Source organism: Vitis vinifera, chromosome 10 (genome assembly GCF_030704535.1).
Source record: "Vitis vinifera cultivar Pinot Noir 40024 chromosome 10, ASM3070453v1".
In the NCBI taxonomy this organism is placed as follows: Eukaryota; Viridiplantae; Streptophyta; class Magnoliopsida; order Vitales; family Vitaceae; genus Vitis; species Vitis vinifera.
In genome coordinates this window covers 11,651,969-11,672,656 of record NC_081814.1, presented here as the reverse complement: position 1 = coordinate 11,672,656, position 20,688 = coordinate 11,651,969, and the positions used below count along the sequence as shown (strand labels likewise).

The window sequence follows — 20,688 nt, the reverse complement described above, 5'->3', positions numbered from 1 at the left end:
CTTTTATTAATTATTTATCTCTTTTATATAAAAATTTAATAATTTAAAATTATAAAAAATAATAATAATAATAATTTTAATTATATTTAACTTTTTTTTTCTTTCCTATAAAAATCAATTTCTTTTAATATTTTTATTTTTTTCTTAATACTTTTCGAACCAAACCTAACTTAAATTTTTTAGAATCGAAAGAAGGGGTATTGCAGTCATTTAGAAGCATGTACAAGTGATATACCCCCATTACTCAGTCATGCAGTTGATTACACGCATGAATCCAACTGACGAAGACAAGTCAGAGATGATATGGTAGTGGGGAGTGGAGAGCTGACGCGTAACGGCACAATACCATCTGGATTAACCTCATCTCTTCGCTTAGGCCGCTCTTTTTTTTTTCTTCCCAAAATAGGAGAATAAAATACGAAGAACATAAAATAAATAAATAAAAAACTAAAATCAGTAAATTAATTTAATATACAATTTCAAACTTATTGAATTTATTTTAATATTTTTATACCAAAATTAAATAATTTAAAATTATATAAATTTCCAATTACTTTTAGTTATATATATATATTTTACGTTAAAATCAACTATGAGAAAACAATTTTTCTAACTTTCTTTTAACACTACCCAACCTGGTCTTAATAAATGTTTCCCTCTTCTCATATTTAGAAAAAAAAGAATCTGACAAGGATGCAGATTGAAATGCCGTCCCAACATCCCAGTGCCAGTCCCTTCTTTCACCGTACATATCTTAACCTTCATCAAATATAGAATCATGAAACAAGCCCACACATGTCAATTTCTGATTTTATTTATTTACCTTTCAAAATCCCAGCCAATAAAAGGCTAAAAAACACAGGAGAAAAAAAAAAAACATATTCACATACATAAGTTATTAAAATTTAGCAACATAGCCTACGCCACAACCCGAAAAATCACATCAGCGCATGAGGCGATGACAATGGCATCTCATCTTATGATCCCAAAATGTACATGCATTCATTACCAGGCTACCTGAAATTACGAGACGCCAAGCATCCGGCATAAGGCAAAATTGGGAAATGGCTTTAATTTTCTTCTCAAAATCCAATTTGCTCATCTGTTTGCATTCGGCGTCTAACAGTACAGGAAAAATAGAAACATTATTCCGGTTCAAACTTCTTAAACCCCTATCCATTTCTAGTTTAAAATATGGGACAACACCATACCTTCAGGGTTGAATATATCGCAGCTAAAACTCTTACAATTTTTAGTTTTATCACCAGACCATCATTCAAAACATCAAGGAAACAAACTCCTTTGTTATTACATTATAAAAATTCCATACAGTAAGTCAATTCTACAATGCTCATGACAAGCAATACAGTAACCATCATAAGCAAAAACAGAGAGTACAGATTTACAATGTCATCACAAAAAAAAAAAAAAAAAAATGTCCTCTAGCCAAAAGATAAACCTTTCAAGCAGCTGCTCATTCATCACCACATACATAGAGCAGCACCAGAGGCCAATTATCATTCGGAGCTATAATCATGTTCATACATCCTTCCACTATATTAACATTCCACAATAATACATTACCCAACCCAACCCAACCCAACCAATATGCTGTGCATCAACACTACACAAAAAGGCAATACCCAACCCTACCATTACCCTCTATATCACAAACCAAACCAAACCAAATCCCCTATCAGCCAACAGAACTACCATGGCTACCTAGCTCGGGTGGTATCCTCCCCAAACATCTGGGCATTGGGTCTAATTGATTGTCCAGACACACATTCCAATAATGAACTTATAACTACATTACAAAGGAGAGGATATGATAGCACCAGCCACAAGAGATCAGTACAAGTTGAAAGTGCCTATGAATGGAGAGACACGATGTAAATGAAGAATATCAGAGACTAACGTAAAACAGAATAACTGTAACCAAGCTCTAACTAAATGGGGTAACAAGGTGCTACAATAGCAATCTCCCTAAGGAGCTGAGTAGTGAAAAGAATGAGCAGTTTGATTTCCAACTTCATTTGTTAGCATAAGGTATCGACCACGTACATAGAGCGGGAAAAGAAAGCCAAGAGTGCCTCCCAAAGTAAAACAGATGTCAAGATATCATACCACAAAAACAAATCATCAGAACTGGAAATCAAGTTTGAACATGGTAAGCATACTACTGCCAACCATTTGAATCTCCATTTGAACTGATAACATAGGGTCAGTTTCAACCGCTAATGAAATCATCAACAGGAGCAGGAAATGCAGTTGGATGAAGCGAATAACGTAATCATATTAACATATACTTGAATATTATGAGACGAATGGGACATTGATAACAGATTAGTTCTTAGAAAGTCAAATTTCAATTTGAGGGGGAGCAGTTTTCCTTTCAGAAATTATAACAAAATTCTGGTGAACTTGGCATCACCAAAATATCAATATATTAACACCATGATACTGATAGTGTAAAATGTAGATAGACAAGAACCATTTCCAGGTCTTGTTATCCCTAATACCAAAGCCAACATGAAGTCCATAATTCAATGACAGAGGTTGGGAATAGATAACTCCTATTGCTGTTTCAAAAAACAACCATGCCTCCACAATTGCCGCAGCCTAAAAAGTCAGATGAGGTGATTTCCATCAAGGATAAAAAAAAGATCTTTATTTTCCACAAGAAAGCAGCAGCGAACAATCAAATTCTGATGCAGGCAATTAACAATTGGGCAAGATTAAAAGGATTAAGGGAATAACCCTGAAAATTTTTTAAGATTAAGATCATGAATTGAATTTTGTAAGAAACATGAAATCAACTTCACTGTCAAAAATGCTGACAGGAAAGTCTGCAGAAGCCAGAAATCAAGTGGTTTTCAGGAAAAACTACAGCCATTTCCATGATTCAGTTTAGAGTGATCATCTCTTCATATGCACAGATCAAGACACAAGATACAGACTTGAGAAGGAAAAAGGGGAAAAACCTGATGCCACACTGAGTGGCTTTTGATTAATTTAATTTCAGAAGATGAGTCGTCCTTTCTTAAAACTAAACTGCAAGGTTAAAAGGTACCAGGATAATATTGAGAAGAGATCATCACCAGCCACATTGCATTGTGCATATTGATAGAATGATCCACTAGAGAGAAGCTGAGACCAAGAGGATTGAAGGACAAGACAAATAAAACATAAATATATACGCCGTGAATTTGCCAATAATGGTCTTTACCGAAAATACTTGTGGCCACGAACATCAAATTTATATCATAGCAATATTGGAAATAAGATGGGCTCCACAACAGTCAAAGATTAAGAGCTCATAAAATACTACGAAAGGAAAGAAAGGTCCTAATAAGGTCTAAGATAACGGCAGATGATGAATGGATTAAACAACACAGACAGAAACCTATATTCCCTGAAAATAGAGCCAGTTGTGAATCTTCCCAGCACTGTATTGGAAGAAACAGAAGCAGTCCAGTAGAAGAAGAAACCTAGAAATAAGAAGCCTTCTCCAGGACCAAACCTAAAGGAACTACATTGAGGAAACATGAGGAAGAGCTCCAAGGTTTCAACTAGAATTCACCTTCAAATACCAAGAAGTGGCCTCAAAACTCAGGTGGCCATTATAAAAGCCTGAATCAAATTTTCTGCTGTGCGTTTCTGTTCAGGTGTACCAGATATCAAGGCCACGCGATCACCTCGGGAAGACTTGGAATCAGAAATCTCTATAACTGCTCCTGATATCTGGAAGACAGAGAAGTTGGTGTCAAGATATCATTGGATCAACTGTATTTTACAATAAGGGAACTCATGTCCAATGTTCCATAAAATCAACTTAAAACCATGGAGAATGTAGAGGGAGGGCAAACATAGAACATACTATGCTACACTTCCAAAAGATTCACCTAAAATGATAGAAATATCAAAATTCATACAGCCTGCAAGCTAGCAGCATAATAAACATAAAAAACACTTTAATCACATCATAACAAGGGAACAAAAACATCTATGTTGACATCCCTAAACTGTTTACATGGAAAAATGCAGCCAGAAGTAACAGCTCCAGGCATGCAAAGAATTAGGCCCCCGTAATGGATTTTTCTATAATTTCTATAGCCTGAATAAACTAAAACCCATATATTACAGTTTGAATCAATTAGTCATTAGTGATTTCGTTACAGACAGCTAAAAAACAATTTGTCCTCCCTCTTGATTGAAAACTAGGGTGCTTCAATAATAATTAACAACTACAACATGACCAAAAATTAAGGAAAAGATGACCCACCTTCCTAATGTTTGCTATATTTGCCCCACCTTTGCCCATAACTTTGCCCACTGCATTTGCAGGGATCACCATGTCAAAGGTCGATGGTGTAGGCAATCTGCAACAAAGTATAGCAGAGAACAAGCAAGTAGTGAAAAAACTGTAAAAGAAACAAGATAACCACATTGATATAAGAGCTCTGAAGCATAACACACTAACCCTCCATAAAGCTTTGATGAATAAGAGGACATTGATCCATAGGCATTCTCCCCCACCTGTTAAAAGAAAAAACCCACGCAGAATGAGTGCTAACAGAGGTGCAAAAAATGATCACCTCCATAAAATTACCAAATGATTAGGAATGTTCCCTCTTCTAAGCTAGAATTCACAAGCAAATTTAATAGACAGAAAGTTTTCTAAAAAATGGAACATTAACATTCTAAATTCAGCATCCTATATCACATTAATATGTACATCTTTATATTAACTTATTTAAGAATCCTAAGGATGAAAAATAGGGAAAAGAATAAAAAATAAAAAATAAAAACCCATTTTCTTTGGAGGGTTTAAAATAACTTAGCACCTCTTTAAAATGTCATCTCAAGAGAACTCATATCACATCTGGAATTTATTACAATTTTCCAAGAAATATATATTACATTAAAACGATAAAAAATGCATATATACATTTGAGTTCTTAATATCCCAAATAATACTCAAACTTGTAAACTTATTATAACTGGCAAACCACCACAATCAATAACCAAAACTACCCTTTCTAAGTTTGATATGCCAATCACCCAAAGTATTCCCTATGTAGAAGCATGTCAATGCATTGCCAGCACCACACACATGCACATAGATCCCACTCTCTTGTATTGAAAACTACCTCTCCATTGAAAACGACGACGACTTTAACGGCAAAAAATAGCTAAGAAACCAAATGCAAAAACAAAACAAAGAAAAAATGGTCATAAATGGACAGATAATTAAAGCTACAAGCATATACTTACTGACAAAGATCCGTATCCATAAAGGCTGCTTGAAGAAAGAAGGCCCAAGCCACTTCCAGTTTCAGCCCTCTGGTCATAGCTCAATGGAGCAACCGGAGGAGCAGAGGGTAAAACAGAAGAAACTGATAGACCCGCACCACCAGAGTATAAAGAATCAGTGCCTGCAGAAGTATTGTGACCAGTATCCCTATCCTTCAATGCATCATCCCGAAGTCTCAGAACAATCTGAACAAGTGCATCTCTCACACTACCAACTTCTCCAACCACCTTAATATGGAACAAAACAAAAATACAAAAACAAACAAAAACACCACATACACAAGTTAATACAAGTAAACTTAAATACAAGCCTAAGAAATTGAATCAAACTGACCTCAATAAGTTCATCATTGGCATCAGCACACTTGGGCCTCTCACTCTTTGAGATGCGAACATCAGCTCTAGTTCTCTTCCTAATTTCATTAATAATTGAACCACTTTTCCCAATAATACACCCAATAATTTTTGATGGAACAAGAAGACGTATAGCAACAGTGTCGTCATCTTCATCATTTATCTTAGCTTGCAGCAATAAAACAGCTTCAACTGCCATGGATTTCAGATCATCGACAGACTGCCAAACAATAGATATTCAACACTATCAAAATATATGGTGAGAAGTTGTCCATTCATAGCAAGTGAAGCACATAGATTAATGGCAGTAATTGGATGCCGTGTTAGAAGAAAGTGTTCATGCTAAGTATATACAGTTCATAACCAATCCTGTGGTATCATGTTCTAAATCATGTTTAACCTAAATTTGAGGTTAGAAAACCTAAATTTAAGGGGAACAGGAAACATGAGGTCCAGACCAAGCATTTTTTCTTTCTTTCTTTTGATAGGTAAATTAGGAGAATATATTAAGGGCGCTTGCAAAAAGGCACATCAAAGTACAAAGTATACAATTAAGGAGCTCCTGACCAAGCATATTCTAGAAGTTATACCAAACATAAAACCTATGTTTACTTCAAATTCACAAGTTATGAGAAACACAAGTTCCTATGCCAACTATGACAAATGCTTTTGACAAATATTCTCATAAAAAAAAACAAATATTTTAAAAGAAAGTAGATTTGTCTATAGCACTTCACTTTAACACATTGAATATGTCTAAAAGCTTCATTTGATCCATTTGTGTGACAGGATTCCTTGGTGAAATATACAAAGCAGTAAACAAAGAATGCAAAAAGCCTCTTAATGTCCTCCTTCTCACTTCCCCATAGAGTTTGAGTTATTCATAATAACATAAAGGGAAAGAAGAAAGAAAGGACACTGATCAAAAAGAAGAAAGAAAGGACACACCTCTGTTGAAGTGACAGTGATGAGACACTCATCACGATCAGCCTTGGTGTCATCAACCTCAACATGTGCACCACTAGCCTCCCTTACACTTTTAATGGAACTCCCTCCCCTGCCAATAACACGCCCAATCTTGTCAAATGGGCACAAAACTCTTATAATTAACTCCTCAGATCGTGATGCTCCATAACCAGAAACTACAGGAAGGTTAGATGAATAAACTGGCCATGTACTGCCCATGTCTGAATAACCCTGAAGTTCTGGTACATGTGTAGCAGCTAAGACAGGAGGAACAGATCTAGCAGACACAATAGAGTCTGCACTAGGATAGAATCCACCAGCAGGATATATCGGGACATCTGAAGGGATAATGATGCTGGGAGGGGCTTCTGGTACAGTAGTGTCAAGAGGAATTTCTTCTCTAGGAGTGAACTTGTACATGATTGCAGAAATTGCAAACAGTGCCTTCTTCACTGCTTCCGAATCACCAGCTATCTAAACACAAGAAAACAGAATGGTCAAAATGCATGAAGAGTACTAAAAAAGAATTCATGTAAGACAGAAAGTCAAACTTCATAGACTAAAATCATAAAGAAGCAAACAAGAAGGCATTAAGTTCTGCACACGTGTAATCCATTTTACACCACTGCACATGGATATTAGTAGTCCTGACATAACATATATAAGCCTAAGGTCCAAAAGGAACATATCAGTTCTCCTGAAATAATGGTGGACATTAATTGCCATCAAGAAACTTGAAACCTAACCAAAAGAGCTATAAAATGGGGGTTTCAGCAAAAGGGTATCATATTTTCTCAAAAAGCACGAATTTTAGGCCAGAAATCTTTTATATTCTTTTACGGTAAACACCACCAACCATAGAGCATCCCTCTGATCTATACTCACATCAGTGAAAAGTAACTACAACGATTATCTAACCTCAGTTGTCTGATGGTGTAAATGCCAACATTAAGGGAAAAGCATCATTCAATGTTTTAAAACTCGGACAGCTTCATGGTCAAGAACCATGTTAAATGGTAACTCCTCCAGTTTTTGGATTAAACACATATCATTCTTATAACATATCAGTTGAGAAGTAAAAGAAAAAAATGATAACCAAAAGATGAGATAACTTTATGCAAGCTAAGGTACTCTACCGTTCAGCTTAATCTCTCAAATTTTACTTCACACTATAATTTAAATTTTCCTACTTCCCTTCTTTTGATATTCTTTTATAAACTAATATAACACAGTCTATTTAAAAAAATTACAACTATCAAATAAAAGGTGTGCAACACAAAGCTTCTTCCAAGTTTTGAAATGTTAGATTATGAAACATCCAATACAATAATTATCAATGCAAAAAATTTACTTTATATCAATTATAACTTTTGCTTAAAACAAAGGTCATCCAACACAGATCGGTAATTACTGACCAGAACAAAGTTGTCAAATTCCATAGCACATGAATGACTGGGGTCAGTGGAATCCTTGGCAGTTATCTTAATATTTGCTCTCGTCTTGCTTCTCAGTCTCTTTATGGTAGCACCTGCCTTACCAATAACATTTGCAGACTGACTAGATGGAACAAGAATTTGACATTCCTCCTTATCTTTCTTTTTTTTGTCAGAGTTCTCAAGTGAAGCTACAGCATTTACAATGGCAGCATGCACTTTAAGAAGGGCATCCTGGGCAGGGCATAGAGGCTGCTTGTCATTAAATTCATCATCAACTTCAACTTCTTCCTTCTCCTTAACATAGCAATAGATGGTTATAACCCTATCCTTGGCACCTGGAAATGGATCTACAACCTTAATCTTTGCCCTTGTATCTTGTCTTATCGAGTTTATAACTTTCCCACTTTTACCAATTACACTCCCAATAACCCCATCTGGGCACAGTATCCTATAAACTATCAATTCATCACTACCCTTTTCATCTCTTTCATTTACCCGTCTTTTCTGAATCTTGTTGTCACCATCTTGGTCTCTCTGGGAACGAAACCGCTTCCCTGTTTCGCCCATTCTTTTTAAATATAGACTGACTCCTGAAACCACAAAATAAAGCCACATTCAAGAAAAATCAGTATAAAATAAATCCAACCGTCTGCAGTTGTAAAGTTAAGGAAAAGAAGACACAACAAAGTTTTGAATCTGATGTTTCACATCACTGCCATTTCCAAAAATTTCAAAACAATAGTAAACCAACCCAAATAGTTGTATTAGGCTTTGCCAGGTACAGGCACCCAAATAGTTCTGTTACCCTTAGGGTAGAGCTTAGTTTTCTCAGGTCCCAAAATAATAAAATTTGCTTCTTATGTCCTCTCAGAAATCAATCCAGACATACAGATAAACACAATAAAAATACAAACCCAACAAGGTGATTGAAAACCAGAGGCAAAAACACAGAGAGAGAATACAAACCCAACACATAAGAGGCAACAAAAAAAAAAAAAAAAGCGGGGATATTTTCTGAATTCCAACAATACATAATTCCAAATAGCACCTCATAAGACCCTTATGTTCTGTTCTTTTGGTTGTTACCTTAAAAAAAAAAATTGCTTATTTTCTTGAGCACAAAGGAAAGCAAATGTTCCTTCCAAAAGCCACAGTAGAACCAAATTGCCAACCAAACAATGCCCTAGCATATTAGAAGTACTTTTCTCGATTGAAATTGATCTAATTTGAGTTCAAAACTGAAAGAAAACGCTACCAAAAAGTACCTAAAAGAAACATCAGAAAGGAGGGAAAAAATTATTAGGGCACTCAATCTGACCCTTTTTACAAATCGGCGTCGAAAAATAAAAACAAAAATATTAAAGGAAAAGAATTGCGATTTCCCCCCAATTGGCTTCTGGTTGTAAAACATATATATATATATATATATATATATATATATATATATATATATGACTGAAAACAATGTTATCCTTAAAAAAAAACCCAGGAAATATTTTTACCCAATACAAAGAGACTCGAAAATACGAATAACAAGTGGAACAGTTTACCCCAAATCGATACAAAAAGAAATCTCGGAGACCCCATAACAAAAACCCTAGGAAGGAGCGTACCTGTGGAAGAGAGAATGCCAAAACCCTAGACGAGTGTTGCGCTATGCGAACTTGTGATTTATCCTATTTCGGGCTCTTTCGATTTTCCAGAGACATATATATTCAGTGTCAACTGGCTATAGCCGGTAATTCTTTTTGAAGGGACCGACGATAGGAGGTTGGTTATGCGGGTTGCTCCGGTTTTTACTTCTTTTCTTCCCCTTCCCTTCCCTTTCCTTTCCTTTCCTTCCTCTATTTTTTTCGTGGATTTATGTAATCAACCCTATATTTTTAGCAATTATTTTTAATGATTTTGATAATTATAAATAAAGTTAAATACATTTGATTTAAAAAGTAATAATAAATATATGATAAATTTATTTTTAATTTCACTTTATTTAATGGGTGGTCATTTTTTATTCACCCAGGGAAGTCAATTAATTAGTAAATTCAGATAATTATTTGGAAAGATGTAAATTTAGTGATGATACTTTAAATATTCTTCAAATTATAAGATATCTAAAAAAATGTAGTAAAATATAATAATAAATAAAGAATACATAAAAAAAATAAAAATAAAAAAGTAAACAATAACCCTTCCTTTTCCTTTAGTGTTAAATTTAACTAGGTGAAGTCTAGATGCTTTAGGAAATCTTTAAAAAATAAAATGGAAGAGGGAGATGGAAAAGTAGGAAGAGTAGAGGTATACAAATGATATGGTTTGTAGGAAGGAAACCTTACGGGCAAGTGTTGGTGCACCACCAACATGGAGATTCCAACTAGCCTTTGAAACTTAAACGGTGATTCAACCTGCACAAAGGAATATTTGGATAAGTTTTTTTGGACATGTCCCTTCGAAGCTTAAATCATTGAAGACTTGAGCAAGATAGTGTTTTTTGGAAAAATGACTGCATATATTTACTGTGGCCAATAGTGGCTATTTATCCTTACCCAATCTTGTAATGTCTTCTTTAGTGTCTTAATGGTACATTTGATTACGCGTTACTATCTTTAATGTCAATGATTCTCAGTCTATAATAGTTGTTATGCATAGATAAGCCTTAAAGACTAGCGTTTTAGCTTCGTAACAATCATGTCAATCAAGACACTTAATGTCTATTGCAATTGATGTTTGTCAGGTGATGTGTGTAGTACCTTGGGATAGATGGATAAGGTTACATGGCCCTAGTGCTATAATGTCTCGTACCAAGCAACGCGCTATAATGCCTTGTGTTAGACAATAATTAGGAAACGACAATAAGCGTCCCACAGTAGAGTTCGACAATAATATTGTACTTTTTCGATAAAGGTATTACCAATTATATGGTTCCATATATATATATTTTTAACTTTTATTATCTGTACCATAATATCATTTGTTTGTATTCTTATAACTTGATTTCATTTGTTTGCATCCCCTTTCAATACCATAAATCTCACCATACTGATTTAACGGTATAGATTTCTTGTTCAATAGGTATTATTGTAGTATATTATCATTTTCTTATCAAATTTTTTTTTGATCTTCTAATTACATGACCAAATGGGAAGATACTCCCACTAGGTATGAAATTCATCATTGATGAGTAATTTGAATTCTTTTATGAAAGTGATATTAGTTGTCCAAATTTTACTTTAAGTGGAAAGTTTATTTTTATTTTTATTTTTGAAAATAGAAATAATTAACATAATGCCAACACATGATTTGTGTGCAATGCAATTTGATGAACTATCTTTTTAAAAAATATTTCTAACTTCAATTATTGGTATAAAATGTTTAAAGAGTTTATTTTTATTTTTTAAAATTGCAAGAACATTAATAGCTAAAAGTAATTAATTTTTTTAGTTTTAATCATAAGATTATTTAAGTAAAATTCTCATTGGACATGTAAGAAAAAAAAACATAGTATGTAACCATTTTATTAATAATTTTTTCATTAGAAATGGTTTTTAAATCGCTTAGAATGATTCTAGTTAAAGCAATTCCATCTCTAACACTTTTATTAATGATATTTTCACTAAAAATGCATTTAAAGAAAATCACTTAGTGTTTAGATGTAAACCAAAAGAAAACCAAGATAACATTTTTGGTACTATCCAAAAAAAAAAGATTTTTGAAAAAAAAAAAATCATATCTCAAGTAATTATTTAGGAATTGTGGCAAATGATTCTCTAACTTTTTAATTAAATTAAACATTCATCAAATACTTCATTTTTATGAGAAAACCGTACATGAAGATAACGTATCCCCATGCAAACACAATGTGTGCAATATGTCCAACCAGGGATATCGGTTATAATACCCTATTCCCTTTAATATAAATATAACTCGTTTTGAGCTTAATAAATTCTCATGGTTTTAAAATGTGACAATAATATCAAGAGAAACTCATTATATAGTATTATAAATCTTTTTTCACATAAATATTTTTAAGCATCAATAAATATAGAGTGGGTTGAAAATGTATAATTTAATTTAACTGCATCAGAATTATAGTTTATATATAAATAAAAGATTTGGTGAATCTAAAATGAGCCGTTGTAATTTCTAAATCTTCTTCAAAAGCGCGCCTATATATGTCCACAAGGGAAGGAAGACTGGAAAAGCAGCTCTGATAAAAAATGAGCCGTTGTAATATTTCTAAATCTTCTTGAAAAGCGCGTCAATATATTCAAATCTTCTTCAAAAGCGCGTCAATATGTTCAAATCTTCTTCAAAAGCGCGCCTATATATGTCCGCAAAAGGAAAGGAAGACTGGAAAGGCAGCTGTGAATCTGTGATCATCTTCTTTCGTTGTTGTCAACTCGGAGAACAAGTACAGAATGGGCCGCAAGAAGATCGAAATAAAGAAAATTGAAAAAAAGAAAGCCTTGGAGGTTACCTTCTCGAAGCGCCGAACTGGGCTCTTCAAGAAGGTCGGCGATCTCTGCAGTTTGTGCGGTGTGGAGGCCACTGTGATCGTCTTCTCTCCGGCGGGGAGGCCCTTCGTCTTCGGGCACCCCTCTGCTGACTCCGTGATCGATCGCTTCGTTCACCAGGAGCCGCATTCAAGTGCGAGTATGGGATGTGGGAAGAGGCAGTGCTTGGGGGCTCCGGAAATGCTGCAAGTTGGGGGGGAGAGAGAAGAGGCGCCGGCGATGGGAAATAGGGAAGATGGGTTTTGGTGGGCGGGTGGAGGACAAGGGAATGAGCGTGGCCAGAGACAATGCTTGGGGGTTCCGGAAAGGCCGGAAGTTGGGAGGGAGAGAGAAGAGGCCGCGGTGATCGGAGATGGGAAAGCTGGGTTTTGGTGGGATGCGCCAATTGAGAATATGGGGTTGTCTGAGCTGGAGCGCTTCAAGGCTTCCATCGAAGAGTTCCGGGAGAAGGTGGCGGATCGAGTGGAGGAGATGACGATGATGATGATGGAGAGTGGCCCTTCCAATGCTATGGCTGAATATGCAACACCGCCTGGACCCCAACCTCAACACCAATTCCAATGCCAGCCCCACGAGCACGATTCTTCTCCTCTTCTTGATGGCGTCCCCTATGGTTTCGCGTCCCCTACGGTTTCGAATTTGGATATTGATTTTGATATAGATATTGATTTTGATTTTGATTTTGAGTTTGATGAAGTCCTTTTCTGATCGGACGATTCGACCAACCCCATACAAATTTGGTACTGCATTCCCTTAATTCTTTTTCCTAACGGTAAAATCAAGATTGCAGCAAGATCTTCCTTGTAAGAATATTCTTCATAATTACATGAATAGTACAGTTACAAATTCAAATATCTTTTCCCGCGTTTCTATTTTCCTTGCTATTTGTTCAAATCATTGACAGAAAATACATGTGATGTTTGGGATAGTAATTTGAAGAACTCAATATTGGTGGCTGTATTTCCATTAAGGATGGGTAGGTACCTCTGATCATCTATTCAAGGGGAATTTCTATGGATGATTCATAAACACATACTATGGTAGGTTATCCTCTATTTGATGTCCTAAAAAGACTCAGATTTTTTTTCAGCGTCTGATCGACTCTGGTTTGGTTTAGGAGCTAAGATTTCTGTTTTCTCCAAAAATCTGGAATTTTCAGGATTGTTATTCTCTGTTTGCTTGCACAGGAAGTGTTGGAAATTTACGGTTTTTTTCTACTGTTTATTTCTCTATAAACAATCGAACACTTTTCTTTTTTTTTTGCTGTTCATCCACTGTAATGAATGATTTGCAAGAAATGAGACATTCTTCCATTAAAATTTATGACCTAAAGTAGGAGTGTGACATGGTAATTACAATGGTGAAATGTGATCAATACCTATTGCTATAAGGTGTTCCATATACAATAAGATATGGTACCGTCCGCACAACCGTGTCTATTGGTATTGCGAAGTTGACTCCAGAGGATACTCCTGTTCCTGCATGGTAGACCAATAAACTAAAAGCTTAATTCAACTTTAAACCGAATTTTAATTTTAAGTCAGGGTTTTAGCCTTTCAAGATATCCTAGTTTTTTTTGGAAATGAAGTTTAAGGCACTAAAGGAATGGTTAAAGCAGCAGAAGAGAAGGTTTTTTTGAAAATGATATGAAAGACAACCTAAGATTTGCAGAGGGCGATTCTTTTCTGTATCAGAGATTGGATTGGCTTATCATACACGATTCTCCAAAACCGATATGGCCACTTAGGGAAACATCGGGTGTAAACATGCAAAAACACACAATCAAGGAAAACAAATGAACAAAGGACACATCTCCTCACCTTTACGAGTGAAAGTTGCTGTGTTAACTCCAATAACATGACCATATGAATTAATCAAGGGCCCACCTGAGTTTCCTGTTCAGATTTTAATACATCAAAAATCTGTAAAAATAAAATCTAGAAATTTGTTTAAAGGAAGAAAATATAACTAAACTTCAACTTGAAAGATCCAAACATGTTTTATGAATAAGGAAGCTAAAATTAAATAAATATTATTAACCATCAACAGAATTTAAATGATGGGATGAATTTCTTCCATCACAATGCACAGACAAACTACAAAACAACAAACAGGAGGGAAAATCTTTAAAAGAAATTTTGAAAATTCACCGGAATTAATAGCAGCATCCGTTTGTATAGCTCCTCGAATAGCCTTTCCGTTTGGTGAGGGTATCTCTCTGCCGAGCCCACTAACTACCTGCACTACTCAAATCACCCAGCAAGCAATCATTATGTTAATGAATATCTGCCATCTACTCCCTTTCAGTGAAGTAGTATATTTTTTTTATTCCCCTTGGAGTAAGTAGATTTAAAGAATCAGTATATGATTCAACAGAAGATGCAAAAATTGAAATGAATAAAGAATACGGTCTCATCAGTATACTATGGTAATGGACACAAGGAGTTGAAAACAGGTAAATGGATTGTGGTCATATTTCAAGAAAAATTACCCCTGTTGTTAAAGTGTTCTCATATCCATAAGGATTCCCAATGGCAAAGCAGCTCTGACCCACACGTATATCACGAGATGTGCCGAGAACAACAGGTTTTAATTCATTTCCTTCAATATCAACCTGAACAAAACATTTGGTTAAGTGTCTTCAACCACATACTATTGCAAAAGTAGCATGACACATGGGACTTAATGCAAGATACATATACACATGCAACTCGTTTTAGTAGGTGCTCCATATTCATATACTAAATTGTACCATTGTAAGAATATAAATAGGGTATTAGAAAAGCAACCTGAGATTTTGATATATATATATATATATAGAGAGAGAGAGAGAGAGAGAGGTAGTAAAACTCAACCTACAAATGAAGAGGAGGATAAACAAAAGTTCATTAGAATAGTACTAGTGGAATTTTAATTAATATTTCGTTTTGATTAAAAGAGCGAAATATTCTTACCACATGTCTATTTTCCTTTGCTGTTGATATTCTTATTTATTTCTTTTCCCCATCACACTGGCACTATTAGGCGAGTCCTCTTGCATTGAGTTCCTTTTCTTTTTCCAACAAGAATTGTTTCCGAATTCCCCCTTTGTGGTATGATGTCAACTCATGTTGAAGCACATGTATTAAGAGTGATAAGATGGGTGCTTGAAAATACCACTAGTAATAGTACTAAAAAACCTTTTGAGTCCAATAGGCAAATTCGCTTTTTCACTTCAACATCATTGGCTTGAACAGGATTCCATTTATTTGTCCTTACAATCAATAGGTGCAAGCTCTATCAAACCTCTAGTTGCTAAAAGTAAGCTATATTAGATATCATAAATGTGTGAAAGACCACTTAATAGAACCCAAGAATGTTTCCCATTACGTTCTTTAAGTTAATTTTTTGCCAGAAGAGTAAGTATAAAAAGACCAATTTAAAAAGGATGCTAGCTCACTTTTGTTTGCCCCTGAATTGTGTGGTATCGACTTATGCTAAGACCCTTTTTTCCTCACCATCTGGGTAGACATCCACCTGCAATAGCAACAACATAATTGCAAGAGCAGATATTTTAGAAAAGAGTCCATTCCCTTTGATTCACATTTCTTTTGACCATGGATGGGTTATAAGCAACTCTCCTTCACTCCATACCCCCACCCTCATTCTTGCTTCTAGCCTCCTTGATGCCTACACCTCAACATGAGAGAAACACAGAAGAAAAGTGGAGGACTTTCCATACCTTGATTTTTCCTATAACTAGCGCCTTGGACCTCAGGCATTAAATGGAATTGGTCCCTTGTTTACTGTGTATAACCACATTCTAAAAGGCTTTGTGGCTTTGTCCTCAAGCCACATCTCAAGGAACAACTCATGGAAATCACATAGAATGCACAGCCTTGAGGTTTAAATGAACAGAAAAAACTGTACCTCAAGATGTGAGGCTCTGAACACCTCAAGATGTGAGGTTCTGATAAGACATTCACTTCACATCTTAAAACTTGCCTTATGTTACAAATATCCACTTCACATGCCATACAAATATAACCACAATGAATTTTTGAAGGTTAAATAAATTTTCGTGGCTTTACAGCCGTTTGAAACTTCATATCAATGATACACCTGACAAAATTGGATGGCCTAATTGATAAAAAGAAAGAAGCATAATACAGCCAAAATAAGTTTGCTCCTTAAAAAATTTGTTTGGATTTAGAGTGTGTTTGGTTAATCAACTTAATGACTTAATATTACTTATGACTTAATTTATGTTACTAAGAACATTAAGTATGTTTAATAAAATAATTTAATATTACAAATTAAAGTTAAAAATGATTTAAAGTAGTCAGTCAAATTTTATAAATCCTAAACATCCTTTACCTTAATAACCCATGTCTCATTCTCCCTTTATTTCTCTCTCATAATCTCATTACTAAATATCAATGAGGGTAAATATGTCAATTTGATAGTTTAGAAAAAATTTAAGTTGGTTTTAGCAAACAATCTTAATACTTAAGGTAAGAATTAGGTAATAAGTTTTAACTCAACATCTTAAGCATAATTTAACTTAAGGTTATCTTAAATTTTACAAATTCCCATTCAATTAAATTTAAAGTACTTTAAGTTTTTCTAAATAGTGCCCTCATTTTTTCCCCTTAAATGTTGTTTACCTGTACTTAATAGTGTTGTATTGAAGGTGATTAGTTTTTTCTAAATACTTTTCTCTGTTTTTATTTGTTAAATTTTTTTCTCCAAATTGGAGAAGGTGGAATAGCATATATGAATCTTACTAAAGCATTGTTCCGCATGATTTCTCTACTTCACTGTTCCATGTTGCTGCATTTCCTAGCCTTCTTAGAACATATATAATGCAGCTCTTAGAAAGGCTTATGCGAGGATTTCCAATTTACAAGTTAACAATGTATTTAAACAACTGAAGAAGGAAAAAAAAAAAAAAGAGGTTTGCAATGTACTTCTTATATCCTGAAGTACCTAACAGAACTTGCCTTAAAATTAATAAAGAACTAAAAATATACCTTCAAAACAGCAAGATCGTACGCTGGATCATAGCCAATGATCTTAGCTTCTCTGGAAAAGCTATTGCCTTTTGCATCTACAAGATACACCTATAAAAGAGAAGCACCAAGATAAGAACGATGATAACATGAGTCTACTACATTAAACCATATAAAAAAAAAAAACTGAGAAGATAAAAAGGAGAAGCAAAATATAATAACGAGAAACAGGACAAAACCTTACAACGCTGTAGTCCACTTGTATCTGTAGCCAGTTTAGCTACAACATGGTAATTAGTGACCTGTCATATACAAATAATTTTTCTCAATGATAAAGGAGTGCAGACTTTACACCAAAAGGAGAATTTAACTACATGGAAGAAAAAAACAAGGTCACCAACTAAAACGTACTAGACTACTCCAAAAAACAAAAAAAAAAAAAAAAAAAAAAGGAAGAAGAAAAAAAAAACCATGGAGGTAAGTATCTATGTTTCAAAGATTGCAATGATAATATAGGTGAAAGTATATTGTACAAGTAATGGCTGCTAGGACTTTGCACTACAGGAGTTTAGCACAAAAGTTACAAAGAGAACAAAATGTAGTCAATTGATATAACCAACAAAGCATGTAACATGCAACGTAAAATACAAATAGGAGAAAATCATGGACATTATGTCCAGAGGATTGCATTGGTTTAAACATTGTCAACAGGACTCCAGATACATTGAAAAAGGAAAAATCTAACTTTCATTTATATCATAGGAGTCAGACTCTTAGCATAAACAAAGTATCGCTTGGAATAGGAAAGGAAGGTAAATATGAATAGGCAACACTTAGCTTTCATCACATCAAAGGATAGAGTGCATCATCAATACGAATTCAGCTGAAAAGAAGTACTTCTTTTTCCTATCAAGGTGTTTATTTACTAGCAAAATGCATGAGATAATAAAAAGAATAGAAAGATAAAGGAAAACCAAAGAAAACTTGCATATAATAATGTGTGGTTGAAACGAAGATTAAACTGGAAGAAGGGAATGCCTACTATGTGACCAAACTTGTCCCAAATGAAGCCTGAACCTGTTCCTTCAACTTTTGTGTTTTCATTATCATTCAGCATGGATTCATTGGACGAGCTAGTAGGGCTCTTTACTATTTCCAGGTCTTTAATGAAAACAACAGATGGTGAAGTATCCTACAACCATCAAGAAAAGTAAAGCTTAGTAAGTACAAAACTCATGAGTACATGCAACTTCAAGCAAGAATAATCTCTAATGGCCTTGGGAATAATTTCAGCCAATATTCAAGATGTCAATTTAAGGAATGAATGGATGAGTAAACGGCCAAATAAATAAAGATGCACAAGTGAATAAATAACACTTTTCTTTCAAAAGTTAAGTGGCAAAGCACAATAAGTGGCTTGTGCTGGGCTTGGGAATTTGTTTGAGCTCATTCTCCAGTCTAATCAAGTCAAACTCAAGTATACTGCACTCTGCTCTGTTATTAGCTCCCTTATTACTGTTTCTTTCGATAGACTATTGGTGTGCTTATACTTGAGAATTATTGGACAAATGGCTCTAGGAGTTAAGAATTATTAATTTAAAAGTTTTCTAATTAAATTCCCTTTCCATTGATTCTGATTACGATTCCTTTTATTTGATTTCCTTTTCTGATTCTCTATTGTTCCATTCAATTTCCTGAAAAATTTAGTAAACATGCTATAAGAGGATAACTAAGCCAGCTTGCTACCAGTTTTACCAATCTAATCTGGAGCTCAAGCGATGATGTGTTTGGAATACTAAAATGGAGAATCTCTTTCATTAATGTGTTGGGATTGTTTTTTAAACTGGGAATAGGAATAAAAAATTCATTGTTATGGAAATCAAGTCCCACTCTTATTAGGGTTTTTAATTCCTCTCTTCTACATGCTATTCATAGTCTTAGAAGGCACGAGGCACACCAAAGGTCCAAAAGTCTCCTACAACTTAGGCGCAAGGCGCTACAATTTAAGAGTGGTTGTGCCTTGGGCCTAGGCGCACTTAATATGATGCTATTATAAACCTCCATTCTCATCCTATTTCCATTCCTATTCCCACAAAAGTTGATTCAAATTCAAACTGAATTAAAACTTAAATGATTGAGGTTAGCTTCGGCTTGTGTAGAGGTTGCATAAATACAAATAACCCACTGCTCTGTTCAGGTTAACTTGCTTACATACAAGAAAGTGGTTCTGACTAGCCGATAGTAAAAAGGAGCTGCTACCTTCTCTGCTATAAGCGTGAAACTTGTTGAATGAATAGTACTGGTTGCAACTTGCTAAAACTTCAACAATTATGATAAAAATTTAGCAAGTAGTGATTCTTAAATAAGTTGAGGTGTGTTTGGAATGCAATTCTAGTCAAGACCCAATTCTTGATAAATTCTTACAATAAAAACAAACACCCAATTTTTACATTAAAAATTATTCCAATTCCATTAAATTTATTCATGTGCATACCGACATGTTCAACCCAAACAATGCAGTGACCCAGACCAAGCAATTAATTACAAAAAAAAAAAAAAAAACAGTAATATGCAAGCAAGAAAGAGTTGTGATTTTATATATCAGAAGGTGAAGGAGAAAAGAGAAGACAGAGAGAGGAGACCTGAAAGAGGTGGACCACACGTTCTTCATCTTGCTGAAACTGATCTTGTTCCTGCTGGGCAATTGCAGAGGGAAAAGCAGGCGTGAAACTGAAAAAGGAAGAAACAAAGCATGTACCAAACATTATGGCTTCTCTTCTTGTACCAAGGCTCCTGCTCCATGATGATGGTGAAGAAGAAGATGATGACGGTGATTCCTTGGTTGGAATCGGAGAGGGGATGGATTGTAGACAACCCAACACCACCATTATCTCCTTCAATCCAGAATGGATACAATTAAGGTCACCCTCTTCACTCTCCCACCTAAGATTCTCAACGCCCAATTCCTATCTTTCTCATTACAATTCCTCTTCTCTTCTCCGCTTGGACCTACGAGGACAGGGATGATATTGAACTGAACACATATAAGCCGCGAATAATTTTGGGCTAGGCCCAACTTTTTGGAAAACAAGTGAAGCATATGTGGGTCTGGAG

General features: G+C 34.9%; 3 protein-coding genes across 4 annotated transcripts; 1 reads left to right on the top strand and 2 right to left on the bottom strand.

Moving 5' to 3' along the window:
* Positions 1 to 3,208: 3,208 nt before the first annotated feature.
* LOC100261680 (KH domain-containing protein At4g18375) lies at positions 3,209 to 9,799 on the bottom strand. Its single transcript, XM_002278331.4, has 8 exons — positions 9,686 to 9,799; positions 8,052 to 8,662; positions 6,619 to 7,110; positions 5,651 to 5,890; positions 5,278 to 5,544; positions 4,484 to 4,539; positions 4,286 to 4,382; positions 3,209 to 3,744 (listed from the first exon to the last, which is right to left on the bottom strand). The coding sequence occupies exons 2-8, from the start codon at positions 8,637 to 8,639 to the stop codon at positions 3,613 to 3,615; spliced, it is 1,872 nt and encodes a 623-aa protein (XP_002278367.1). The 5' UTR covers positions 8,640 to 8,662; positions 9,686 to 9,799; the 3' UTR covers positions 3,209 to 3,612.
* A 2,621-nt stretch (positions 9,800 to 12,420) lies between these two features.
* On the top strand, positions 12,421 to 13,563 carry LOC132254483 (agamous-like MADS-box protein AGL61). The gene has a single exon (XM_059740227.1). The coding sequence runs from the start codon at positions 12,488 to 12,490 to the stop codon at positions 13,289 to 13,291; it is 804 nt and encodes a 267-aa protein (XP_059596210.1). The 5' UTR covers positions 12,421 to 12,487; the 3' UTR covers positions 13,292 to 13,563.
* A 307-nt stretch (positions 13,564 to 13,870) lies between these two features.
* LOC100260091 (protease Do-like 5, chloroplastic) lies at positions 13,871 to 20,593 on the bottom strand. 2 transcript variants are annotated; one of them, XM_059740225.1, is made up of 8 exons: positions 20,217 to 20,593; positions 18,563 to 18,766; positions 17,814 to 17,876; positions 17,596 to 17,685; positions 15,075 to 15,197; positions 14,734 to 14,821; positions 14,404 to 14,478; positions 13,871 to 14,061 (listed from the first exon to the last, which is right to left on the bottom strand). In XM_059740225.1, the coding sequence occupies exons 1-8, from the start codon at positions 20,460 to 20,462 to the stop codon at positions 13,955 to 13,957; spliced, it is 996 nt and encodes a 331-aa protein (XP_059596208.1). In that variant the 5' UTR covers positions 20,463 to 20,593; the 3' UTR covers positions 13,871 to 13,954. The 2 variants fall into 2 exon arrangements, with proteins under 2 accessions (XP_059596208.1, XP_059596209.1); XM_059740226.1 differs by having other exon boundaries at positions 18,617 to 18,766; positions 20,217 to 20,592.
* Positions 20,594 to 20,688: the final 95 nt, after the last annotated feature.